The sequence below is a fragment of the Oxyura jamaicensis genome, chromosome 4 (genome assembly GCF_011077185.1).
Source record: "Oxyura jamaicensis isolate SHBP4307 breed ruddy duck chromosome 4, BPBGC_Ojam_1.0, whole genome shotgun sequence".
In the NCBI taxonomy this organism is placed as follows: Eukaryota; Metazoa; Chordata; class Aves; order Anseriformes; family Anatidae; genus Oxyura; species Oxyura jamaicensis.
In genome coordinates, this window is record NC_048896.1 from 7,626,215 (window position 1) to 7,647,309 (window position 21,095).

At 50.5% G+C, this 21,095-nt stretch overlaps 1 protein-coding gene across 1 annotated transcript; it reads right to left on the reverse strand.

Annotated features, from left to right (window-relative positions):
• Window positions 1–1,618: 1,618 nt before the first annotated feature.
• Window positions 1,619–20,996, reverse strand: SLC9A6 (solute carrier family 9 member A6). The gene is made up of 16 exons (XM_035324815.1): window positions 20,854–20,996; window positions 16,177–16,376; window positions 15,732–15,809; window positions 14,992–15,068; window positions 13,976–14,088; window positions 13,700–13,805; window positions 10,484–10,625; window positions 10,153–10,258; window positions 9,839–9,927; window positions 9,508–9,621; window positions 7,841–7,952; window positions 7,467–7,620; window positions 7,125–7,155; window positions 5,837–5,916; window positions 5,117–5,222; window positions 1,619–4,928 (listed from the first exon to the last, which is right to left on the reverse strand). The coding sequence occupies exons 1-16, from the start codon at window positions 20,861–20,863 to the stop codon at window positions 4,653–4,655; spliced, it is 1,794 nt and encodes a 597-aa protein (XP_035180706.1). The 5' UTR covers window positions 20,864–20,996; the 3' UTR covers window positions 1,619–4,652.
• Between the last annotated feature and the right edge of the window lie 99 nt (window positions 20,997–21,095).

The window sequence follows — 21,095 nt, forward strand, 5'->3', positions numbered from 1 at the left end:
GAGTACACAAACACTGTGCTGCCTCTGGGCTCTCTCAGCGCCTGGCAGTTTCATTGTCACTGTCAGCAAGGATACCAGTTCTTCATCCCCCTGCCTTGCCTCATCTTCCAGTTATTCTCCAGTCACAGACACGAGTGGCCAAAAGATGTTTGCAGCTTAGTGCTGTAAGGCTATAGCTGGGTCTGTGAGCCTCTGAGAGGCACTGCCACCCCCACCTCTCTCCGACCTTGCCACGGGATTTCCTCCAGCCTGCACCCCATGGCTGGTAGCACACACTGCGTTGGGCTGTGACGAGCAGGAGCCAAGCTGAAATAAAAGGCTTGCATCACTGCAGACAGCCATCACAGCTGCACAGGGTGCAGGGGCAGTCACCCCACGGCCCGTTAGAGCCCTGCAGGCTGGGTGCTGCAGCCTCTGCACCTGCAGGGACACTGGCGGCAGACAATTACTGGCCTTTCCAATATTGCCATCTAGAGGACCCAGCAAGGACAGGAGATCCTTGCAGTGTAGGATAAGGAAGATTCAACAGCTTGCCTTTTTTTAATTTTGCCTCACAAAGATTTTGTCAGCATGGCATGCATGTATGGAGAGGCAAGTGCACAGCACCTGAGCATGAGAACACAGGATTGCTCTGAAAACAGCCAAACAGCCCTGTGGTTCTTCTGAGGCTGTAGGTACCTTTGGGAAGGAAGGCAGAGCTGATGTCCTGTGGGCTGGCCTTGGGGCACTGGTGGAAGAAAAGTTCTTGGTTTTCTCAGTGCCAAATCGTTACAAAGGAACTAATCTAAACCAAAATGTCACGGATGTTTTCACAGCAATCATAGTTGTTTGGCAACAGCAGAGTTCCTCTGTTTGGCTAGCACAACAGAGCAGCTTTGCTCTCTTTTTTGGGGTGGGGGGTGGCTCAACACAGGCTTGGGCCAGCAGGTGCCGTATGCCCGTGAGCCAGCGCTGCACTGCCCACCTGGACCTGCAGGGTGGGGGACGCCCATGGACAGGCACGGCTGTGTGGTGGCATGGTCCTTCCCTCTGCTTGCCAAAATCAAACTCACAGCTGCATAAAGAAGGAAGGTAACAGACCTCTGCACTACTATGGGTGGAAGACAAGGGTTTATGCGGTTTCAGAGGCTGCCCTCCCACAGTGAAGCAGAGCTAAAATGTATTGTAATACTGTTAGAAAAGTGAAGGTTGCCCTTTTTGAAACAAAGCCCTCAAAAGCAGATTCCTGAAGTTTCCCAAATGACCTCAGTATTGAAAGACTGTAAAGCATTTAAACAACAAACCTCTTCTGCTGCTCCCACAGCACTCACAAAACCAATGCAGAGGAGGGATGGACGGCAGAATCACCTCCAGAGGACAGCAGATCCACTGCAATGATCCCAGCTGCAAAATCAACAAAAACACTGGGCATAAAAGTCCAGGAGAGCTCAAGACTCGGTTTTGAAAATGCCCCTTGTAATACACAGGTCCGTGCAGCTCTGCAGGGTGGCTGCAAGCAGCAGCACTGCCCCAGGGGGGTTTTGCTGTCCGTGGATGAGCGTGGGGTCAAGCAGCTGCTGCCTTCCCTGGCTGCCAACAGCCGTGAGCAGAGTGGTCCAAGAATGTAAAGCGGCACGTCTTCACTTTGCTACAGATTTATTTCCATGTGAATTAATGAAACAGTACACACAATTCCAGAAAAAAAATAATCCTTTATAGGCCCATAATCCTTCTTTCACAGTACAACGCAACAGTAAAGGATTTAGTCAGTGTAAACAGAAGGTCCAATAGTGATCATCAGCTATCACAGATCAGCTGCACAAACACCACAGCTACAGGGTTAATGCCATTACCACACAAATCGACAGTACTAGTACAAACCATAACTTTACCTACAATGCTTTTTCGTGTGCAAAAACCATGAAAATTCAATTTACAGAAGGAGGGAATCTTCTCTAAATCTCCATGTGAGTTGTAAACTGCCTCCTTGGGGCTGTCCTATCTACTTGGCAAAGTGTCTCAGGGCCTGATTCTCTACAGTAACCCTTAAAACCAGCTGCAGCACACAAACCATCAGGGCTCTGCATCTGAAACCCAGGCAATCACGGATTCTCTGCTGCAGCAGAATAGAGAAAGTAATCAGCTGAGGATGAATCTGAGTCATTTATTAAAATGCTCACAAATTGCAGCTTACATGCATTCTTTCCCCAACACTACTTGAAATAGTCCTGCTTATATGATGTATGGATCATAGCAGAGTTCACAGGTACCCCATAAAATCATCTCATGTTAACTTTTTTTTCTTAAATGTACTAATTGAACTGGCATCAAAAGCCAAGGCTTCTGCTAATGTGCTGGCAAACTTTCAGGACATGGATAGATTATTAAAGTGGGAGGGCCAAAGAGGAATGCCACGAAGGCTACGGGCAGACCTTAGGCTGTGGCCATCGCGCAGCGCTCAGCTCCAAGTTTGCACCTTGGCTGGGATTGCCTGGGATGGAGCCCCGCAATGCTCACATGCTGCTCTCCTGCCTGGAGCCTGGCAGCTGGAGCACAGGAGCTGCCAGCAGGAGCAGGACCCGGCAGCTGCACCAGCATCAGCTTCGTAAATTGAATTCATAGTCTGACCATACAGGAAAAAACAAGAGGCAGTTATTTATCATACCTCTTCAAAAAGGCAAAACAAAACACAAAATAAAGGATGTAGAAATGATGCAGTAAACCTAAAATCAACATGTACCTATTTTTTTTTTCCTTTTTAAACACATGAAGTTAAGTTACAGATGTCATATAAAATGCACACTTTATGGAATTCCTGCATAGCAGGAAACAAAGAGGCTAGCGCTAATCCAACAGCTACATTAACAGCGAGACTGCCATTTATTGGTGCAAGGAAGATTTCCTATCTAAATATAAACAGAGCGTACTCCCCTTCTAGAGGAGACCTATGGCAACACCTATACATTTTTTGTTCAGAAGGGAAAAGAAAGGATTTTCTTGGGGATAAACTGCCAAAATAATTAGTTTCACATCCATAAATTTAAGGCAATGTTACTTAGACCTGAGAAAATGAAAAAAAAATGATTTTCTCAACTATAAACATACAAACTTGCAGTATTTACTGCCTTCTCCAGCTCTCAGGTGGTGCTGGGGAAAACAGCTGTAGGGAAACTGCTCTGCGGTCTCAGGATCGGATCCTAAGAGATGCAGAGTTTGTTGCGAGGAAAGCTAATGGGAGCTGGGAGAGCTCACCCTCACCTGGCTCTTTTTCAAATATTCTCTTTTTAAAACATCTCTGTTTAAGCCTTCTGGAGTGGGTTAACTCCAGAACAGGCTATAGTGCACCAGTACCCTGAAAGGTTTGTATAGTAAAACTGCAGCTAAAACAGACAATAAAATTACATACAGTAAATTTCTGTGCTTCCCCCTTTTCAGGAGGAATAGAAGGATGTCAGGGTTAACAATTTCACTGCACCTTTAGCCATTCCTGTAACTACAGAGTAAATCCTGTAATACTAGTGTGAAATCACAAATTGTTCTGTGCTCTTCCTTGGGAAAAAAATAAAATAAAATCAACTTGCAAACACGTTTCATTAAATGGTAAGAGACATGAGAGAGATCAGGTGGGGATTACAGACACACAGCATGCTAATGCTAAGGAGTTATTAAACAAAGTGCAATGATTTTGACTATACAGGAGGACGGACAGATGGACAACTCCCCTTCAGTACTACCTAGATGCTAAATACCTCACCTCTGGAGAAGCCTGGAGGTACCGTGTCAGTCTGTAGCCATCAAAGACTCTGCGGTCCAGCATGGGCCGTGGCAGCGCTGCACCTCAACTACATCCATGGCTTCAGCAGAGGAGCTTCACTTGCACAAAGACACGGTCACTTCCCAAATGTGAATTTGGTCGCCAATTCAGGATTTGATGGCTGCTTCTACAAAGCTGCTTGTGCTACAACTGAAAGACAGACTCAGCCCTAAAATCTGTGCACGCCCTGAGCAGCTTCTGCAGGACCAACTCCTTCTCCCAGAGGTGACTACAGCACAACCCATGCCTCCATCCCACTCTGGGGGCTCCCCCACTCACAGCTAGCAGCTTGACTGATGTTTGACATTAGCCTGCTAAAGCAGTGGCTTGGGCAGAGCTGACAGGTCACTAAAAAGCAGAAAATCTCTGGATCCCAGCTCAGGTTTCCACACAGTGAACAAGAGTCTGCAGCCTGACTTTTTGCTGACATTTCAAATGCAACTATCCAAAGATCAGAGGCAAAAAAACAATCCTCATCTGAACAGAAAGCAACTCCCACTGTTCACCAGCACCTCCCTACCCCTCTCCCACGTTCAAAGGATGAACAGGGAGACAGCTCCTTTACTTACCCAGCTGGGAACTAAACCCTTCGTCAAATCACACATTAAAGAAGCTCACTGTGTGCAAAAGACTCTTACGCTAAAACAGTTCCACCCTACACAGTGCAGTCAACACAGTTTTTAACTTAAAATCGCAGCTTGTTCTTTACAAGTGCTTGGCAGAGAATATTTATATTCTTCTGACACCATATAAATAATATTTATACAGCTTAGACATTTTGAGACATGCATTAAACTTTAGGTAGTACACATTTCTTGATCATATATGCAAATATTACTGTCAATTGAACCGAGCAACCTTATGCTGGACCATGTCTTGCGCTATCCAGGACGTTTGAGGGTGGCTCCGAATCATCCATGGGAAGGACCAGGCGTGTTCCCCGGATCACGAGTTCATGGTCCCCAAAAGCCAGCTCCCGATCGAGCGCATCTTCGGAGCTGTTTCCTACGAACCGCCGTGACGTGCCGCTGGACGCAACCGAATCGGTGTTGACGGTGGAGTCCCCGTAGGTCAGACTGATGTCCCCATCATTCAAAATGAGGTCAGAGTCATCGTCCTTCAGCTGCTCTTGATTCTGGGCAACAAACAGAAGGGAAGTGCTGTTTAACCCTTTCTGAAGGGCTGTGTGTGTCAGCCTGAGTGTCTGACCTCCCCACACGCTCCCAGCTCGATGCAGCACCCAAAGGCTACACAGAACTGTAACCACATCAAACTCCACTGACACCGCGACAGAAAGGACACCAAAGGTGGCATCGGACTCACTTCGTATGCCTGGGGACTTGTCAGGCACCGGGCAATCGGCCCACAGCAGCTGGGGAGCGTGGTCGTGAGAGGAGGACCGCTGTGTGTCAGCAGAGGCTTCAGATAGCTGCAGAGAGGGTTAAGGAAAAAAAGGAAGGCGGCGATGTCGGGGAGTCGAGGGGTGGGATGCAGAGGCAGCCGCAAAGAACTCTGTATCTTGAAGAAAGAAACACAAAGCCCTGGAAGCACAAAAATGAAAGGGATGAGCAACCTGAATTAAACAAGCAAGAGGGACACAAGTGGACCATGACACAATCCTGTTAAGAGGCTTTCCAGCATCATTTGTCCTGTCATCCTGCACCCTCCACCTGGCAAATTAGTCCTCTGCTAGCTCATGACAAAGCATTTGAAAGGGAGGAGAGACATTGACCCAGCGAGAGGGCTGTAAATGGTCTCTGTCCTCCTGCCATGGGGAACAGGGACCAGAGACCTTTGGAGACCCTCTCGAGACCCTTCCAGCCTGAGAGCCCAGCTTTGAACTTGGCCACTGCAGCATTTCCAGTAAGTGCAGGTGGGAACAGCCACAGACACGAGGAAGTGCAAGTCAGAAAACAACCGTGAGATGGGGAAGCAAATGCTGGCTCATCTGCAAAGCAGGGAGGGAGTCGTGCTCTGAGTCAACGGAGCCCCTCAGGCACAGGGGACCTGGCATGGCACGCACTGACTGCAGTTCAAGGATACTTGTGATCGAAGTTGTACCACATGCGGAAGAGCCAGGCGCTCTCTGCCTTTGTGCTCCTCCTCTCACTCTCCGGGACACCCTGTGAGAAAACAAAACGTTAACAGCGGCAGAGCAACGGACTGAGACCGGGTTACCTGGGGGAACGTAGGAAAATGCCTTCCCACCACCTCTTTGGAAGAGACCTTTGGGCTGCAGTGAGCATAAGAACATCACTCACACCACGACAGGCTGACAGTGCTCGCAGCACCAGGCTCTGCATTCAGCAGCATCTGACGGCCTTAGGGAGGTGGCATCAAAACAGGGCAAGCACAGAGCAACTGCTTTCCTGCTAGAGCCTTCCAGTTTCTGGCTCCTAGGTTTTAAGTGCCTCGGAGCCAGCAACTGCATCCAGACATCACATTTAATAGCGACTGACAGGTCCAACCTCCATCAAATCTCCCTTGAGATTTAATATGCAAATAATCTTGTGCCATGGGCATTCGTGGCTTCCTTTTAGCTGGAGAAAAACACAAAGTTGTTTGGAGGGCATTATGTGCGTAACACAATTACATATTTCACAAAAATTTGGCTTTCAGATTTATGGCTCCAGGCTGCCTCCTGTATTTGGCACTTTCTCTGCAGGAGGTGAGCAGCCCAGTCGACATCTCTGCACAAAACGAACCTCCAAGGTGCAGACCCCACACTGCAATCCATTAGAGGCACAGCCACAGCACTGCCGGGCCGCAGACACAGCTGGGCGCTACCAGGCAGGTGGTGCCCGATGCCGCAGGGCTGCAGCACGTATCCCACCGCGGTCAGCAGCCCCCGCCCGGCCACATAGCTGCTTGCAGTGAGCAGGAGGGAGCAACAGAGGTGACCGAAAGCCTGAAGATGCTGCATAAAATGGGGCGGTGAATGGTATCTCTGTCCTGCACGGGACACTGGGATGAGGCAGAGAGCTTCCTTGTCGTGCACGTTTTGGTATTAACTTCAAAATCAGTGAGAGACCAAATGTTCTGTGGCAATAACGTGGACTGACTAAGCACTGCAACATCACCTCCAAGGCCTTCTTTCAAACAGAATAAGGAAAGCCTCATTATAACTACACAGAGGGCACAGAAAAGCGATGACTCCTATAGACTGCAACTTTCACCAGAGGAGCTAAAAAGCCTCCCTCCCCCAGCTGGAAGGGTGCAGGGCAGAGAGGAGCATTCACACGGTCCCAGACACAACCTCTGTGCCAAAGGGCACAGCGCAAACTCCCCTACCAGGACCACCCAATGGCGAGTAGCAAAGCCCTGCACTCACCACGTTCTCCTGATCCGCATCCACGCCGACTCTGTGGAGGAGAAAACAAGCACACAGTGAGCACAGGCAATGCCAGGCGGGTACGTGCCGCACGTCTGGAGGACGGACGGGATCTTCCCGTCGTCTCTGGGGCAAGTGCAGCACTTTCCGCAGCTGCTCCCCCTGCACAGGGGGATGCCCTGGGAGCAAATGCAGGAGCATTTGCCAGCAACAGGCACCGCAGCTCTGCAGGTCCATGCAGCCGGTCCCATTTGCCCGTCTGGTGGCACCGCTCACAGCGCCTCATGTCACGCAGCCACGGGCGGCGTGGTGGTGGCCAGGAATGCCCCGTGCCGCGCTCACCGGATGTTCAGGCAGGACAGCATGGCCGTGGTGCCCCCGCCGAAAACCCACACCGTGAAAAAAACGATGAGGAGCGTTGTGCTGAACATCATCTGCCGGGCGTAGGTGGCTGTGTCACGGATGGCCAGAGCGAATGCCATGGCTCCTCGCAGCCCTGCAAGGGGAAGGGATGGCAGAAGAGCGATGTTAGCCTGTGGGACCAGACACCACGTTCACTGTGAGCTTTCCCCACACTGCCCAGCCTCCCCTGCCCCGTGTGGTCAAACACCAGGGAATTCCAGGGAGCCCTGTCCTGCCCAGCCTCTTCTCCACACATTGCCCTAAGAAGCTGCTCAGAGTGAGGAATGTTTGGATGCCAGGATGCATCAACGTACCAGCAAACATCATCATATGCTGTAAATTTGTTCCAATCTTATTTCTCCTCCCCAGATTCAGTAAAAATGACAGCGGGTAAATATTGGCTGCTCTTCCTAGGAAGATAGCAAGCTGTATTTGTACTTGTTAAGGAAACTGTTCTTCCCGTGTCTCCCATTGTATCCCACCTCTGCACAGAGCCAGCAGAAGCACGAGGAGCTTCACAAACACCAGTCCTTAGGATGCAAAGACACTAACCCAGCTCCGAACGCTACAGCAGTGCAGGAAGAGCATGCTACTGCCTCACCAAAGCAAACCACAGACTGCAATTCAGAATATCATAGAGACAAGCACAAACATATAAACCAGGGAAACGATGAGAGGACAGGTTAGACAAGAGGAGAGAAAACCCCCCATTTCCCACTGTATGCTTTCCCCTGGTGTGCTCATTTTCCACCACAAGAATTACTTGTCCTTTGCAAAGCTCAGGTTTCACGGCTTCCACAACCCCTCTGACACTCCCCAGCACACCACACTTCACAGTTTGGCTTGAAGCTACAAGCCAGGTCCCATTTCCAAAGATTATTCAGCAAAACGAAAGCAGCAGCAGTTGAGAGGAAAAAAAATCTAATACTCTTTCTGTTTTCATAGCCTGGGAGACACAAGAATCAGCAACCCCTTCATATTGCTTTTATCTTTGAAGCTGTGTCTTTTAATACCAGCACCCAGATGGCAAAAATAATCTTGCAGCCAGTATTCAGTGCAGCCTAGAATATTATGCAAAATGCTTCCAGCTTTTATGTTCTTTCCTGAACATCATGAATTTGCATAAGAGATGTATTTCACGATCTTTCTCATGAATGAGCTATTTCATCAGCAAGCTAGCCGGTTCCTACTGAAAAGGCAGTGCACACAATTTCAGTCTAACCCAAATGCATTTCTAGGCTCTTCACTCCCTTTACCCTACTGCAGCCCTGCAAAAGCTAACGAGGGAAATTCATCAAACCCCGCTAGAAACCCATGCGTCAGCACCGGTGAAGATAACATTTTATTTATCTGTATAAACCTGCTTCATTGCAGGCAAAGGGTGAAATAATTCTGCACATCACAACTGGCTTCCCTGTGAAACAACAGCAACAACAAAAAACCTTCAAATCCTCACTCTTCTGAGACATATTAGGGCTGACAGCGTCTCTCCTAGCATCAGCTTGCAGAAAGGGAAATCCTTTCTCGTTACATCATTCAGAGCTATCTACTGTAGCTCTAACTGTTATTTTGAAAAAAAAAAAAAAAAAAGTATTTTTTTCAGGGTTAACCAAATGGAATAGCACAGAAAAGAGAAAACAAACAGCTGTATCAGGAGGTCCCCACTTGGAAGCTGCTCCTGTACCACGCTGCCACAGGATGAAGCTTGGCGCTCCAGCACCATGTTCACATCCAGCGCTGAGCCCCTCAAAAGCTGACAAGACAGAGAAAACAAAACCAAACCCAACAAAACAAAAAAGCTGAGAAAAGAATCTCCATCTTCTTAATATAATCAAAGGCACCACTACACAGGAGAAACTCCCTTTTAAAAATAAAGCTAGACTGGGAAAAAAAAAATCACATTTGAAAGAAAAACACACAGTAGGAATGAGGCACCTCTCCCTTTCTTTTCTTGTTTTATAAAACTAACTCCAAAGGATACAAAAGCTCCCACCACGAAGGTCGGGTTGAAGACGTGGTTCTGGAAGGTGAACAATGCGAGTCCCATGTAGGAGAAGATGAAGTTTTCTGCCAAGAAATTCAGCAGTTCGAACAACTGAAAGAGGAAAACAAATTAAAAATGAATTAAACATAGCTCAGACTTAACAAGAAAAACATGTTAGCCCATCCACCACACAAGGAATGCTTCTGCAGGAGCGACTCCAGCAAAATCCAGCTGTAGACTGGCAGATGCACCTAATTGTGGCTTGAGGGAAAGAAAGAATACCAGACTGCAAATCTGGAGAGGATTAAGGGAACTGCAGAGCTCTCACCTGCTTTGTTCTGTGTTGGGATTCTGTAGATAAGTTGTTATAGGTATAATGAGCCTGTGTGATCCCACAGAAGAGCACAGCCACCACACCTGGGGAGCAGAGCATCACGTTAGACTTGTAGCCATGAAAAGGGAGCAGAGCTGCACCCAGCACTGTAGGGTTTTTAATACAATAACCACAAGCCCCAAAATAACTAAACTTATAGAAGCAGAGGGGGAGTCCAATCTGCAGCCAATACTTAGAGAAGCAAAATTCAATAGCACCATCATCCCTGCAGATTTCCATCCCAGATGCAGGGCAGTGCTGGAGCTTGCCTGTAAAGCCACACGCCTCAGCCAGCAGGAACGTGCTCCAGGACATCAGGAAGAACAAGCCGGTCTCCAGCAAGGGGAACTCCCGCAGTTTGGTGAACTTGGTGACGTTGCAGATTGTTAAGGACAACTTGGAGAATAACCGTAGGCTGAGGGGATGTCTAATCCAGCTGTGTATCACAGCAGTACTGCACAGCCTGCCCCTAAAAAGGCTGTGGCATTGCCTCTCATTAATTTAGGCAAAAAATCTTGAAATGCTGGGTCTGGGTGAAGTGCAGCACAGCAAAAGAAGAAGCTGTTATGTAAACACTTGGAAAAACAACAAAAAGGATATTAAAGCTGTCACAACTCCAGTAGCTGCTCCCATTGCAAAAGACCCACTGAATATCCCCAGGAAGATCCCAATGGACTTGAACATCGCTGTGACATCAAACGTGTGGCTGTTGTCACCCGCTGGCTGGTATGCAACAATTGAACTGAAAGAAGGAGAAAAAGCACACACAGGAGCAAAACACTCCTTAGCCTGGAGAGAGGGAGATTTTCACAGTGCTGTGTGAGCTTTGCAAAGTGCTACGACCGCTGCAAACCCCAAGCGTGAGAAATGAGAGCATCAGAGGCAGCACAGCAGCAGCACGCTCGCCATGGCCCGGAGAGTTTGGGCTCCCCCCATCCCCGGCCATCTCCCTGCAGCTCAACCGCCCTAGGCAAGGCTCTGCATTTGCTCCTTCCAGATGCTACAAAGCATCAGACCCAAACCCATCTCTTGCATGATCCCCTACAAACGAGTTTGCCAGGTGACAGTTCTTCATCTACGATGGCATTTGGGGGCTTGGCATCATGTCTCCGGAAAGCCAGGCACTCTGGGAGCACAACACATCCAAGTGGGAAGCCTACATTTCTCTGTCAATGCCACAGCGCCAGCTGAAGTGAATATCCCCTGGAGAACTGCAAGTTACCCAGTTTTGCTGTGTTTAACGTGCACAACGTTCATTTTGCACAGCTCTGGGTTCTGAGGGGAAATCTTGCAGGGTGGCAAGGTGAATGGCACAGTGCCAGTTCACAACAGCAGCGCTGCTGTCTTCATCCACCAAACTTTGTTTCTTTTTGACAAGAAAATCAAGATTTTCCATGGTTGGCGGATCAGCCAGCCACGCTGGTGTCCCCCAGCCCGTGCTGGTCACACTGCTGAGCGTGCTCCCTCCGATCCCCTCAGCAGGTACCCAGAAGGGCCACGATACAGGCGGGCCCCTATCCATCTCCTAAATCCTATGTTAATACTGACTCCTTGTTAGCTTTCTTCAATGTAAACTTGCTGAGAACATTAACTTCCTTGTCAGCAATCCCTCGGCTGGCTCTGTTAAAACTCTCAGGCTTGAACTTTAACCAGTTGCTGTTTAGCCTCCTGAGCTATGCTAGAACGGAAAGTTACCGTCTCACGAACACATCCTGCCGCTTTCCTCCCTAATAACAGACCAACATTCTTCTGCAACATGAGTGATAACCCTACCCTTTCCAACACGTAACGAGTCACTTCCCTTGCTAAACTTCCCTGCTTTTAATAAATCATATTTTTTCTCCGTTGTCTTTTACGCCACAGGCCTCAGACTTCTCCCTGAGATTTAAGTTCTTTTGTCAGTTCCATCTTCTACTTCCCATTCACCGACACGGTCTCATTTTGGGGTTTTGTTGCTTTGTGTCCGTTTGGTTTTTAATCCAGCCTAGTTTCATTTCCCCTCCATAACTGACTGTGTGGATGTCAGTTTTGTACTTTAACCTATTGCAGCCTTCCTTCTGGTTTTGCTTTGTGCCCCACTAATAAGAAACTAAAGAGGGAGAAACTAAACTGGGAGAAGCAGGCAGGGACCCTGGGGCTGCACCGCTCCCTGCCCACAGGACGCAGCCCCAGCCCCACTCTGCTCGCTGCCTTTTGGTTCTGGGTTCAATTCCTCTTTACACGGCCAAATCCTGAATCGGGTTCCCTGCCACCAACCCCACCGGAAAGCACCTCCTTGCAGGATGGGGAGCAGCAAAGCGCATGGCTTTTTGTGTGTTGCTTCCTCCCATCACCAAACCCCTGAGCTTGGCCAGCTGCAGCTGGAGCCCCGGGGTGATGCTGGCACCCACCCACGCCAGCCCAGGTGTCCCCCCAAAACCCCAAATCCTCCACGTTTCGGATCCACCCCTCCCAACCACCGTGCTGTGGAAGCAGAACTGCCCCTGCTGCTCCCCACTTACACCTCTTCCGTGCAACGGGCAAGTGCCAAGCTAAATTTAATAAAGGGGAACCACAAATAAGAGCTGCAGCGGGTCACTTTTGCTGCTAGGAAGCCCTTGAGAAGTCAACACGCTGCTGGACCGGTCTGTGCACAAACCTTGCATCAAAACAACGGCTAGCTGCAGCTCAGGGCTGCTGGGTTTGGTGCAGATTATCTTTTTCCAGAGGAGGGGGGCTGGACTCAGCTCGTGCAAAAAGGAAGGGGGGAAATCAGCTACAAAGCTGGGAGCAAAACAGCGCAAGGGGCAAATCAGAGCACACGGTGCAGGCACAGACACGCGCACAGACCCACCACAAACTCCACAGCTCTGCTGCTGAGCCCACCGACTCCCGGCAGGCTCCGAGCCCCCGTCTCCTCCTTGCTCTGTGTCACTTCTCAAACATGACCTGGCTGCTCAGAGTTTACTCTAGCACCAGTGGTGACACATCCAGCATAAAGCCAGAGTGAGCAATACAAACAGTTCTAGAAACATTCAATTTAGTAAATACAACTCAGGCGGGTGGTGATACGAAGCTCACAATATGTTGCTTGCTGCCTCCACATCAGTAAAACCCACGCAATCAGCACGCCGGCATGACAAGTATTCCAGAAATATTTTCTACATTAGTCTTAGCTATAAGTTAACCTGTCATGACTGCAGATACTATATATTTCCAAACAAACTCCCATGATGGCAACACAACGGAAATGCAGATAAAATATGTCCTACGTGCAGAGGACATAAAATATTAAAGAATATTATAAAACACTCTTTAGAAAGGCACCCACTTTCCAGTTCAGGATACTAACTCCAGAAATACCATCTTCTTGAGGCACAGAAAGTGGGCAGAGAAAGGAGACAGCTGCTTTACCAACTATCTCCACCAAAACAAAAGCGGGTACTTGTGGATGGGAAGGCAGGCAGGTAGGAGCAAAGCCATCAGCAAGGGGTTTTGATGGGATTCTGTGGCTGAAAAGCAGACGTGGTGCTTCTCATATTGCAGAGAGACATGACAATTTCCTTCTGGGGGGGTCAACAGGCCATAAAAGAAAAACACAGCTATCCATCATGCAACAGGAAGCTGTAGCTACAGTCCATGCTCTCAAACAGTGGTCTTCAAGGAGGAGGCTGATCAGAAAGAAGGTCACTACAGCTTTTGGGGACACTTAATAGGGAAATCTGTTCTGGCCAACACCAATGCTCCTATTTTTACAGGAGCAAGCCCAGGTGGCTCCCCCCAACGCCTGACACAGAACATACATAACAATTAAAAATAAAAACAGAACACACTTACGAAGACAGCACTATGGCAACGGCATCATTGAGAACGCTTTCGCCAAAGAGAAGGGCATACAGCTCAACATCAACCTGGAGTTCATGGAATATGGCAAGAACAGTCACTGACAAATAGAAAAATAGAGAGACATTCAAAAAGGTGCCGTTATTGTGGTGTAATCACAGACAAAACATCCCTTTTAGAAAGCTGCCTTCCTGTGAAAGCCTTCCTTCCTTTCTTCCCCTCTTCACCAAATGTAGGCAAAATGAGGTGGGGGGGAAACATCTAACATACCTGGGTCAGTAGCTGATACGATGGCACCAAAGAGGAGGCAGTCGGTGAAGTAGAAGTCTCCCCCAAGCTGCCCGGTGACCTTCATCAGCGCCACACAGCCATACATGACAGAGCTGTGGAAGCAGAAGAGAGAACAACTCGTAATGCAGTGCAAGGAGTTCCCTAGAATCTGCCAATTTAACCCCAAAAGTTGTCCAAATATAGGAGAAGAATACACTGAGAGTATTGCATGAGCTGAGGCTGGTGAAACACCAGGGTCTCAGAGCAGAGTGCAGGACTGTGAAATCCAAAGCACTGACAGCACAGGAGCAAAGCACGGTGCTGGGGAGGAGCTGGTACCACGACTCCTCTGCCAGCACAATGCCGCCAAAGAAAAACAGCGGCTCATGGGACAGACCACGATAAATCACCTTGCAATTGCTTCACAAAGCTTGATGTTAACATGTTTCAATGGAATGACTTTTCAGTTGGCCTGATTTTCTAATGTCCTGAATTTCCAGCTAGGAGCAGATAATGCAGGTGCTGAGTTTGCTTGAATCCCCCTGGATCTCTGGTGGAAAACACCCTACGCAAGCCTGCGCGTATTCAGAATGGGAATTATCTAGCTCCCTCTCTGCACACAGATAAATAATTTGAAACACAATCTGTGTTTGCTAGGCATCTGCTTCCAGCAAGTAAGGACAGGACATGCACTTACGATCCTGCCCTCTACTCGTGTGTCTCACACTTGTTTGGGCTCTGCTTTCACTAATTTCAAGTCAGCACCTGTTTATTCTCAGGGATCTGCAACACTTGCCTTGCCGTGTGTATATGCATTCTGTACGGGATACAGGAAAGCACTGTGTAATGGGGCAGCAGGCACGCTGTCCTGCCAGCAAAAGCCCATCACGAAGCGACATTAGCTGCCCCGCTGAGCAGCCCAGGGAGCCCCCCCGGCCCCCACCGCAGGACAGAGCTCTGTGTCCACACACAGCTCACAGCCCTGCCGAAAAGCCCATCTGGCCGCAACCACTCACCCGATCATCAGGCAGGATATCGCAGTGCCAAGAAAAGCGTATGCCAGGATTGATCCCAAGTTTCTGAAGAAGTGCCTCTAGGAGGAAGAAGGAAAAAAAAAAATGAATTACACTTTACTATCAATTTATTTCAAGCCGTGCGAACAGATAGGTACCTGCGCAGCACCCGCAGCAACTTGTGCCCAGCTTGAACACCGCGAGCTGCGTGAGCTGGGCTGAATGGTGCCGCACACAACGGCACACGCAGCCAGACCAGCACAGCAAATGCAGTACTAATAAACAGGAGCATCATTTTCCTGTACTGGTGTATGGAATGAGGGGATACTCTGAGTCCTGGGGACTAATTCCTAACACAGCACAGGACTTCCTTCCTTCTCCCAGAGCTATACAGGATCATTTTCCTCTCCCTCCAAATCAGCACTTCAAAGAGCTGCTGCTTCCTAAAACCTTCCCACCTTCTAAAGTGTTTGAGAATTCCAGATGGCCCAGCTGGCCTAAAATACCCCTGCACAAACCCATGCTGGAAATGGTCACAGTTGCTGACCCTTCATGGGATGAGGGATGGGTGAGACCTACAGGGGCACTCTCAGCCCTGCCTCCTACCATCCTGCATGTACTGGGAACGCTGTACCCAATTCTGTAGCCTTGGCCTGCTGAGCAAGCATTATAAGCTCTCTCAAGTATTAAAAATGCTCTGGGGGCAGAGGAACTGAAAGCGTAGGCACTGTGAAGGCACGTACCCTTTTTAAGCTGTAGCCTGCATAAAATATAATTGGAGGAAGCAATATGTTGAAAAACACCTCAGGATCAAAAGTCACCTGTAAATAAATCAAAAAAAATTAAAAAAAAAAAAAAAAAAAAACGGTTAATCAGTTTGTTAGGATTTTGCAAGACAAACACAAAGAATGACATAAAAAAAACACCGTACTCCCACCAGATGAAGGGCTGTTAGGCAACCATGGAGGAGTCAGGGCTCTTTCAGACACACAGCCCAGAGTCCAAACAGCTCACGTTAAGATCAGCTGAAACTAGAGCTTCATTACATTGTGTATTCAGCTTACAATTTATGGGACCAAAGTAAAAACATAAAAATGCAATAAAAAATCACTTAATGCAGCAGATGCAGGATTTCTTCATTTGCATGCACCCCACGGACCATCCCTCACTAGGAAATCGCTCCCTTACCTTTCTCAGCATCTCATTATCCTGGACATTGTTGAGCTCCTGGGCGCTGATTTCCCCCTTCAGGGTGTACTCGTAGAACTTCCCGCTGACATTCACCAGCAGCGTGGCAGGACTGGTCTGCACCTGGCAGCTCAGCGTCACGTTGTTCACATCGCTGGGGACGTGGATGCCGTAGCGCAGGACCACACCGACCAGGACGCCTGGGGACAGAGGGATGCGTGGTGAGATGAGCAAACCGCCAGGGTGGTCACTGTGAGCATCTGCAGCTGGAAACCCAACAGGAGCACGTATCGCCAGTACAGAAATGCACAAAACCTTTCATTTTGGTAGGGGTTAAAAAAGGTACCAGTCACTTTGAGGACAGGGAGCATCCTTCGTAAGACATTGTCTCAAGCCAGAGAGAAGAGATGCACTCAGGCACTGGCCGGCACAGCAGAGATGGTTGTGGGTCACTTTTCTGCTGGTTTTCTGATGTTTTTTTGGGTCACTTAACCCCATTTCTGAACCACACATTTATGAAAAAGCTTGCAAACACGTGGGAGCTAAATAGAGACCACAACACCGCAAAGGCTTCTCCATTTGCCTCCCGGGACGTTCAGGCTCTTTGCTGCTGCATTAATTAAAATCTCGCTCTGTGTTTTCCTAGGGGCAGGGCACAACCCAGACTGACACCGAACTCCTTCCCCACCACAGTCCTACAGGAACAGAGAGCGGGCACGAGCTGTGCAGCTGCTGGGACGGAGACCACGGGACTCACCCAGCACCTCCTGCAGCCAGTCCCCGCATGCCACCAGGCTTTCACCTGCTCTTCCCTTGACAGCACCTTCCCAGAATGAGATTTGCTCGTTTTGCTGACAGCCAGAAGAAAAGCCCCCAGCTCCCCTGCCAGGGGATGTGAGGTACAGTAGGGACACAGCTGGGGTTTAGCTCCCGTGAGCTTCCCGCATGCTCTAGGAATAAAGTAAGGCAATGCAAGGCAAGGATGTCAGGAGCATTGGGGTGCCTCAGCACGGCTCCTTTTAAGCACGTGGCAGGGAGGTGCATGAGGACAGAACACCCAGAAGATGATGAACAACCTCAGACTCCATGGGAGACGACCAAAACTCTTCACTGGGATAAAGTGAGCTTCAGAGGGTCCTTACATCTGCTCAGGACTATTAAGCAGCCTCAAACAGTTGCAGTGAGAGCACAGTGTAAAGTCACAGCCCCAGAAAAGCAGAAAGCCAGGAGGCTCATCCACCTCCTACCCTTGCAACTCTGCTCCTACAGCCTTCCAGAGCTACCCCTTTCAAAAAAGTCAACTTCAGAGCTTCAGGCAAGAGTCAGAAACCTCCCGCAGCAGCTGCCTGTCTTTTCTCAGCTGGAAACCCACCCCAAGACACCTTTCAACGCCGGGACTCACCACTTTGAAATGAGATGCCCTGCAAGGAGGAAGGAGGGAGAGGCTTTGGTTGCGGCTGGAAATTTAGAAAGGATCCTGACTCACCCACCTCTCGCCTCTTAATCCTTGTCCCAGAGCAGGGCTACATCTGATAGCAGCCCTGGTCGGCCTTGCCGTCTCGCCTCCCCATGCAGCTGTTCCCAGCCCCGCATGCCAGCCGTGCTCCGGCCAGAGCTGAATTCCCGCTCGGCCCAGCAATAGGAGAAGGGAAGGGGGACGGACAAACCTGCAATAACCGCCAAGGCCACTGGGCTTGGGGCTGCCGAAGTTTGTCTTGCCCTGTAGCACACACAGAGCTCTCTGCATGAAACAGAGCTGGGTGGGAAGAGATGTGTGTGCGCACAACCACATCCACACACACACAGAGCACTCGGGCACCCAGTCTGAGCCAGCCTTGTGCCATCAGCTCCCAACACCGAGACATGACCAGAGGCACCTAGAAGGAAGCTGCAGGGTGCCATGCCTGAAGCTGAGAGCTCTGGTGTAGAAACAGCCCGACCATGGGCCTTGTACCGATCTTCCTCGTGCACGTCCCACACCAGGGAGCTGGCTTGTGGCGCCCAGGACAAACCCGACCTGCTGGCAGGGTTTTTCAGACCCCCAAAACAGCCCTGCGCTAATGGGACCAAGGCCAGAGCTGGAGTACATCCTCTTGTTGCTGACGGCCTCTTAGGAAGTGGTTAGAACGCTCCTGGCACTTGGAGGGCTGCCCTAGCAGCAACCCGTGAGCCGTGCCCCACCACTATCACAATGGTTTTGCTGCCAAAAGTTTTACAAAAGTGAGCCCTGGGAGGGAGCCGAGCGGGGAACCTGACACCAGGAAGCTGACAACTGAAAGCTGCAAGGAGTGAGGAGCTGAAGGCAAGGCTGGAAAATTAACAGAGTTCTTCTGTGCAAAGTGCAAAAGATTATTTTCATTGCATTTATCCCAACTTCATTAAAAGGAATAAAAACCCATGGACTTTTTTTTTTGAACACTTCTGAGCTAAGATTTAAAACAAAGACTAATACCTTACCGTCCAGGCACTTAACAACAATGGCAGCACGCAGGAACCCCCAGGCAAGCATTAATCCGGACACCGAAAGGAAGGAAAAATGCAGCGAGCACCTGAAAGCCTCACAACAGACAATCGGGACGTTTGCAACCCTGGGGCCAACCGGGAACCAACACAAGGAAACTAAACTTCTAGAGAAGCTCCTGCCACATCCACCACCAGACTCCGAGAAGAAATGAAACAAGACTGCTCATTTAATTGTCCTAAATGTTGAGCACCCAGGGTATTGGAACCTAATTTTAAACCATGAAACGAAGCCCAGGGGCTGCTGCACACGTATTGCCTATCACAGTGAAACAACTCCAGCTCTTGAACAACAGCTCTGAGCCAACAGTGTAATTTGTAAGGTAAAACACCACCCGAAGCAACAGTGTGTAACCTGGGGTAAAAGCACAGGCTCCGAGGAAACCCTGATGGATTTCAGCAGGAAGCGATGCAGAAGTTTTGACTTAGTTGTCGAGGTTTCTTTAATTAGAAAAAAGACAAGCTTTTACAAATCACTTCTTTGCCCAGATGTAGAGGTCTGTTTTGCAGCCTGCCTGCTGCAGCACTTCCACATTTTCCACCAACTTCCCCTGGGCTGAAAGCACCAGAGGGGGCCAGGCACAGCGAAGCAGAAGCGGCACCCGCTTTGCTCCCGGCAGCTTGCAGGCTGTTGCTGTAAACCAACAGGTCTCGCCAGCCCCTGGGAACTAACACATCCCTTCTCCAATGGAGGCTGTCTGACCTGAGATGGCAGTGCCAAAAGCCGTGACAGCAGAGAAAAAGTCAGAGTTTTCCGCCTGACCAGGCGGGTGAAGTTACTTAGTTTGCCAGCAATTCCCTGAGTGCAGTCTGCAAAAGAGCAGACGGAAAAGATGTGTTTTTACAGATCATCGGGAGACCAAAATGTCACGGGCTGGGCTCTGGGACCAAGAGGGGCACTCACATGGGAGAACAGGAGGAAGACAAGTGCAGCAGCACGGGTCGGGCAGGCACAGCTCCTTGCCGGGAGGTGACAGAGGTGCCCCGAGCAGCACGGGCAGCGCAGGCAGCACCTCACTGAGGGCTTGCAGGAATTTGTAAACGCAGACCGGTATTTTGGTATTTTGTGCCCCCGGGCTGCAGCAAGCTTCTCCACCCCTTCGTTCTGAAAGACGCCTCCAGTTAACTGAAACTTAGGATAACAAAAGCCAAAGGCCTGAATGCACAAAGCCACAGCTTTCAGAGCTGAGCTGAGCTCTCTGCTGTGGGGAGCTCAGCCACGTTTCTGCTCCGACAGAGCTTGGTCGCACATCGCCTGCGACCAGCCAGGGGAGGGAAAGCACAAAGAGATGCGGACTCCAGCACTCATCAGAAAACAGCTTTTCAACCCTATACTCCATTGATCTCGCCTGGATAAGCATCTGTGGCTGCGTTAATCATTCCCCCAGCACAACTCCCAGCCCTGCTTTGGTCGAACTCCAAGTCACGCTGGGTGACCCTGGATGAGCCACGTGCTTTATCTCCTTGCCATGGCCAGGGCACTTCGGGAGGAGGCCACATCACTCCAGTCCCAGCAGCTTCCGAGCACCTCTGGTGACAGCAGTCGTGGGCCACCGTTAAAACCCAACCAGCGAGAGGCCCGCTCCTCGATCCACGGCCCCACTCCAGGGGAACACGTGCGGGGGCACCTCACCAAGGCGGGAAGAGGATCGGGAGCCTTGCAAGCAGGAACTCACGGGTCCCCAGGCAGCAGGACACAGCTGCCAGCCCCACGGGTCTCCGAGCACCGCAAAGAGGCAGACTGCAGGAGCATCTGGGATTGTACTTCTGGAAATTGAGGCGCTCTGAACACGGGCTGCAATCGCAAACTGTGGGCCTGCAGCACACCAGGACATGTCCCTGCTCCCGGCCTGAGCACCGTGCCACCGCTCCCTGACCCGTGACCACCGACCCCGAGCGGCCGCAGCGGGTGCTTGGCTGCCACCGGGAGAACCAGGACGGGACCCCCGGCCCCTTACAAGCCCCTTTGCTGCTCTCCAGCGTGGCCACCCACAACAGGAGCCCCGCCGGGGCACCTCGGGCACGCCGGTGCCTGACCGTGGGCGTGGAGCCCGGCAGCACCGGCAGCGAGCACCGCCCGCCCCGGGCGGGTCCCGCGGGGTGCCCCGGGGCCGGGGGGGGGGGGAGCTCCGCAGGGGCCGTACCCCCGCCCCTCACCGTAGATCATGGCGAGCCCGGTCTCGTGGAGGAAGCGGGCGCGGCGGTGCTTGAAGAGCCATATGGTGAGGATGGTGAGGGTGAGCAGCAGGATGAAGACGAGCAGGTTGGCGCTGTCCTGCCGATGGCTCTCCTCCGCCGCCTTCTCGGACACGATCTCCTCCTCCAGCGCCCCGGGACGAACCGCCCCGCCCGCGGCCGCCGCCGCCGCCCGTGCCCACAGCCCCGCCGCCAGCACCGGC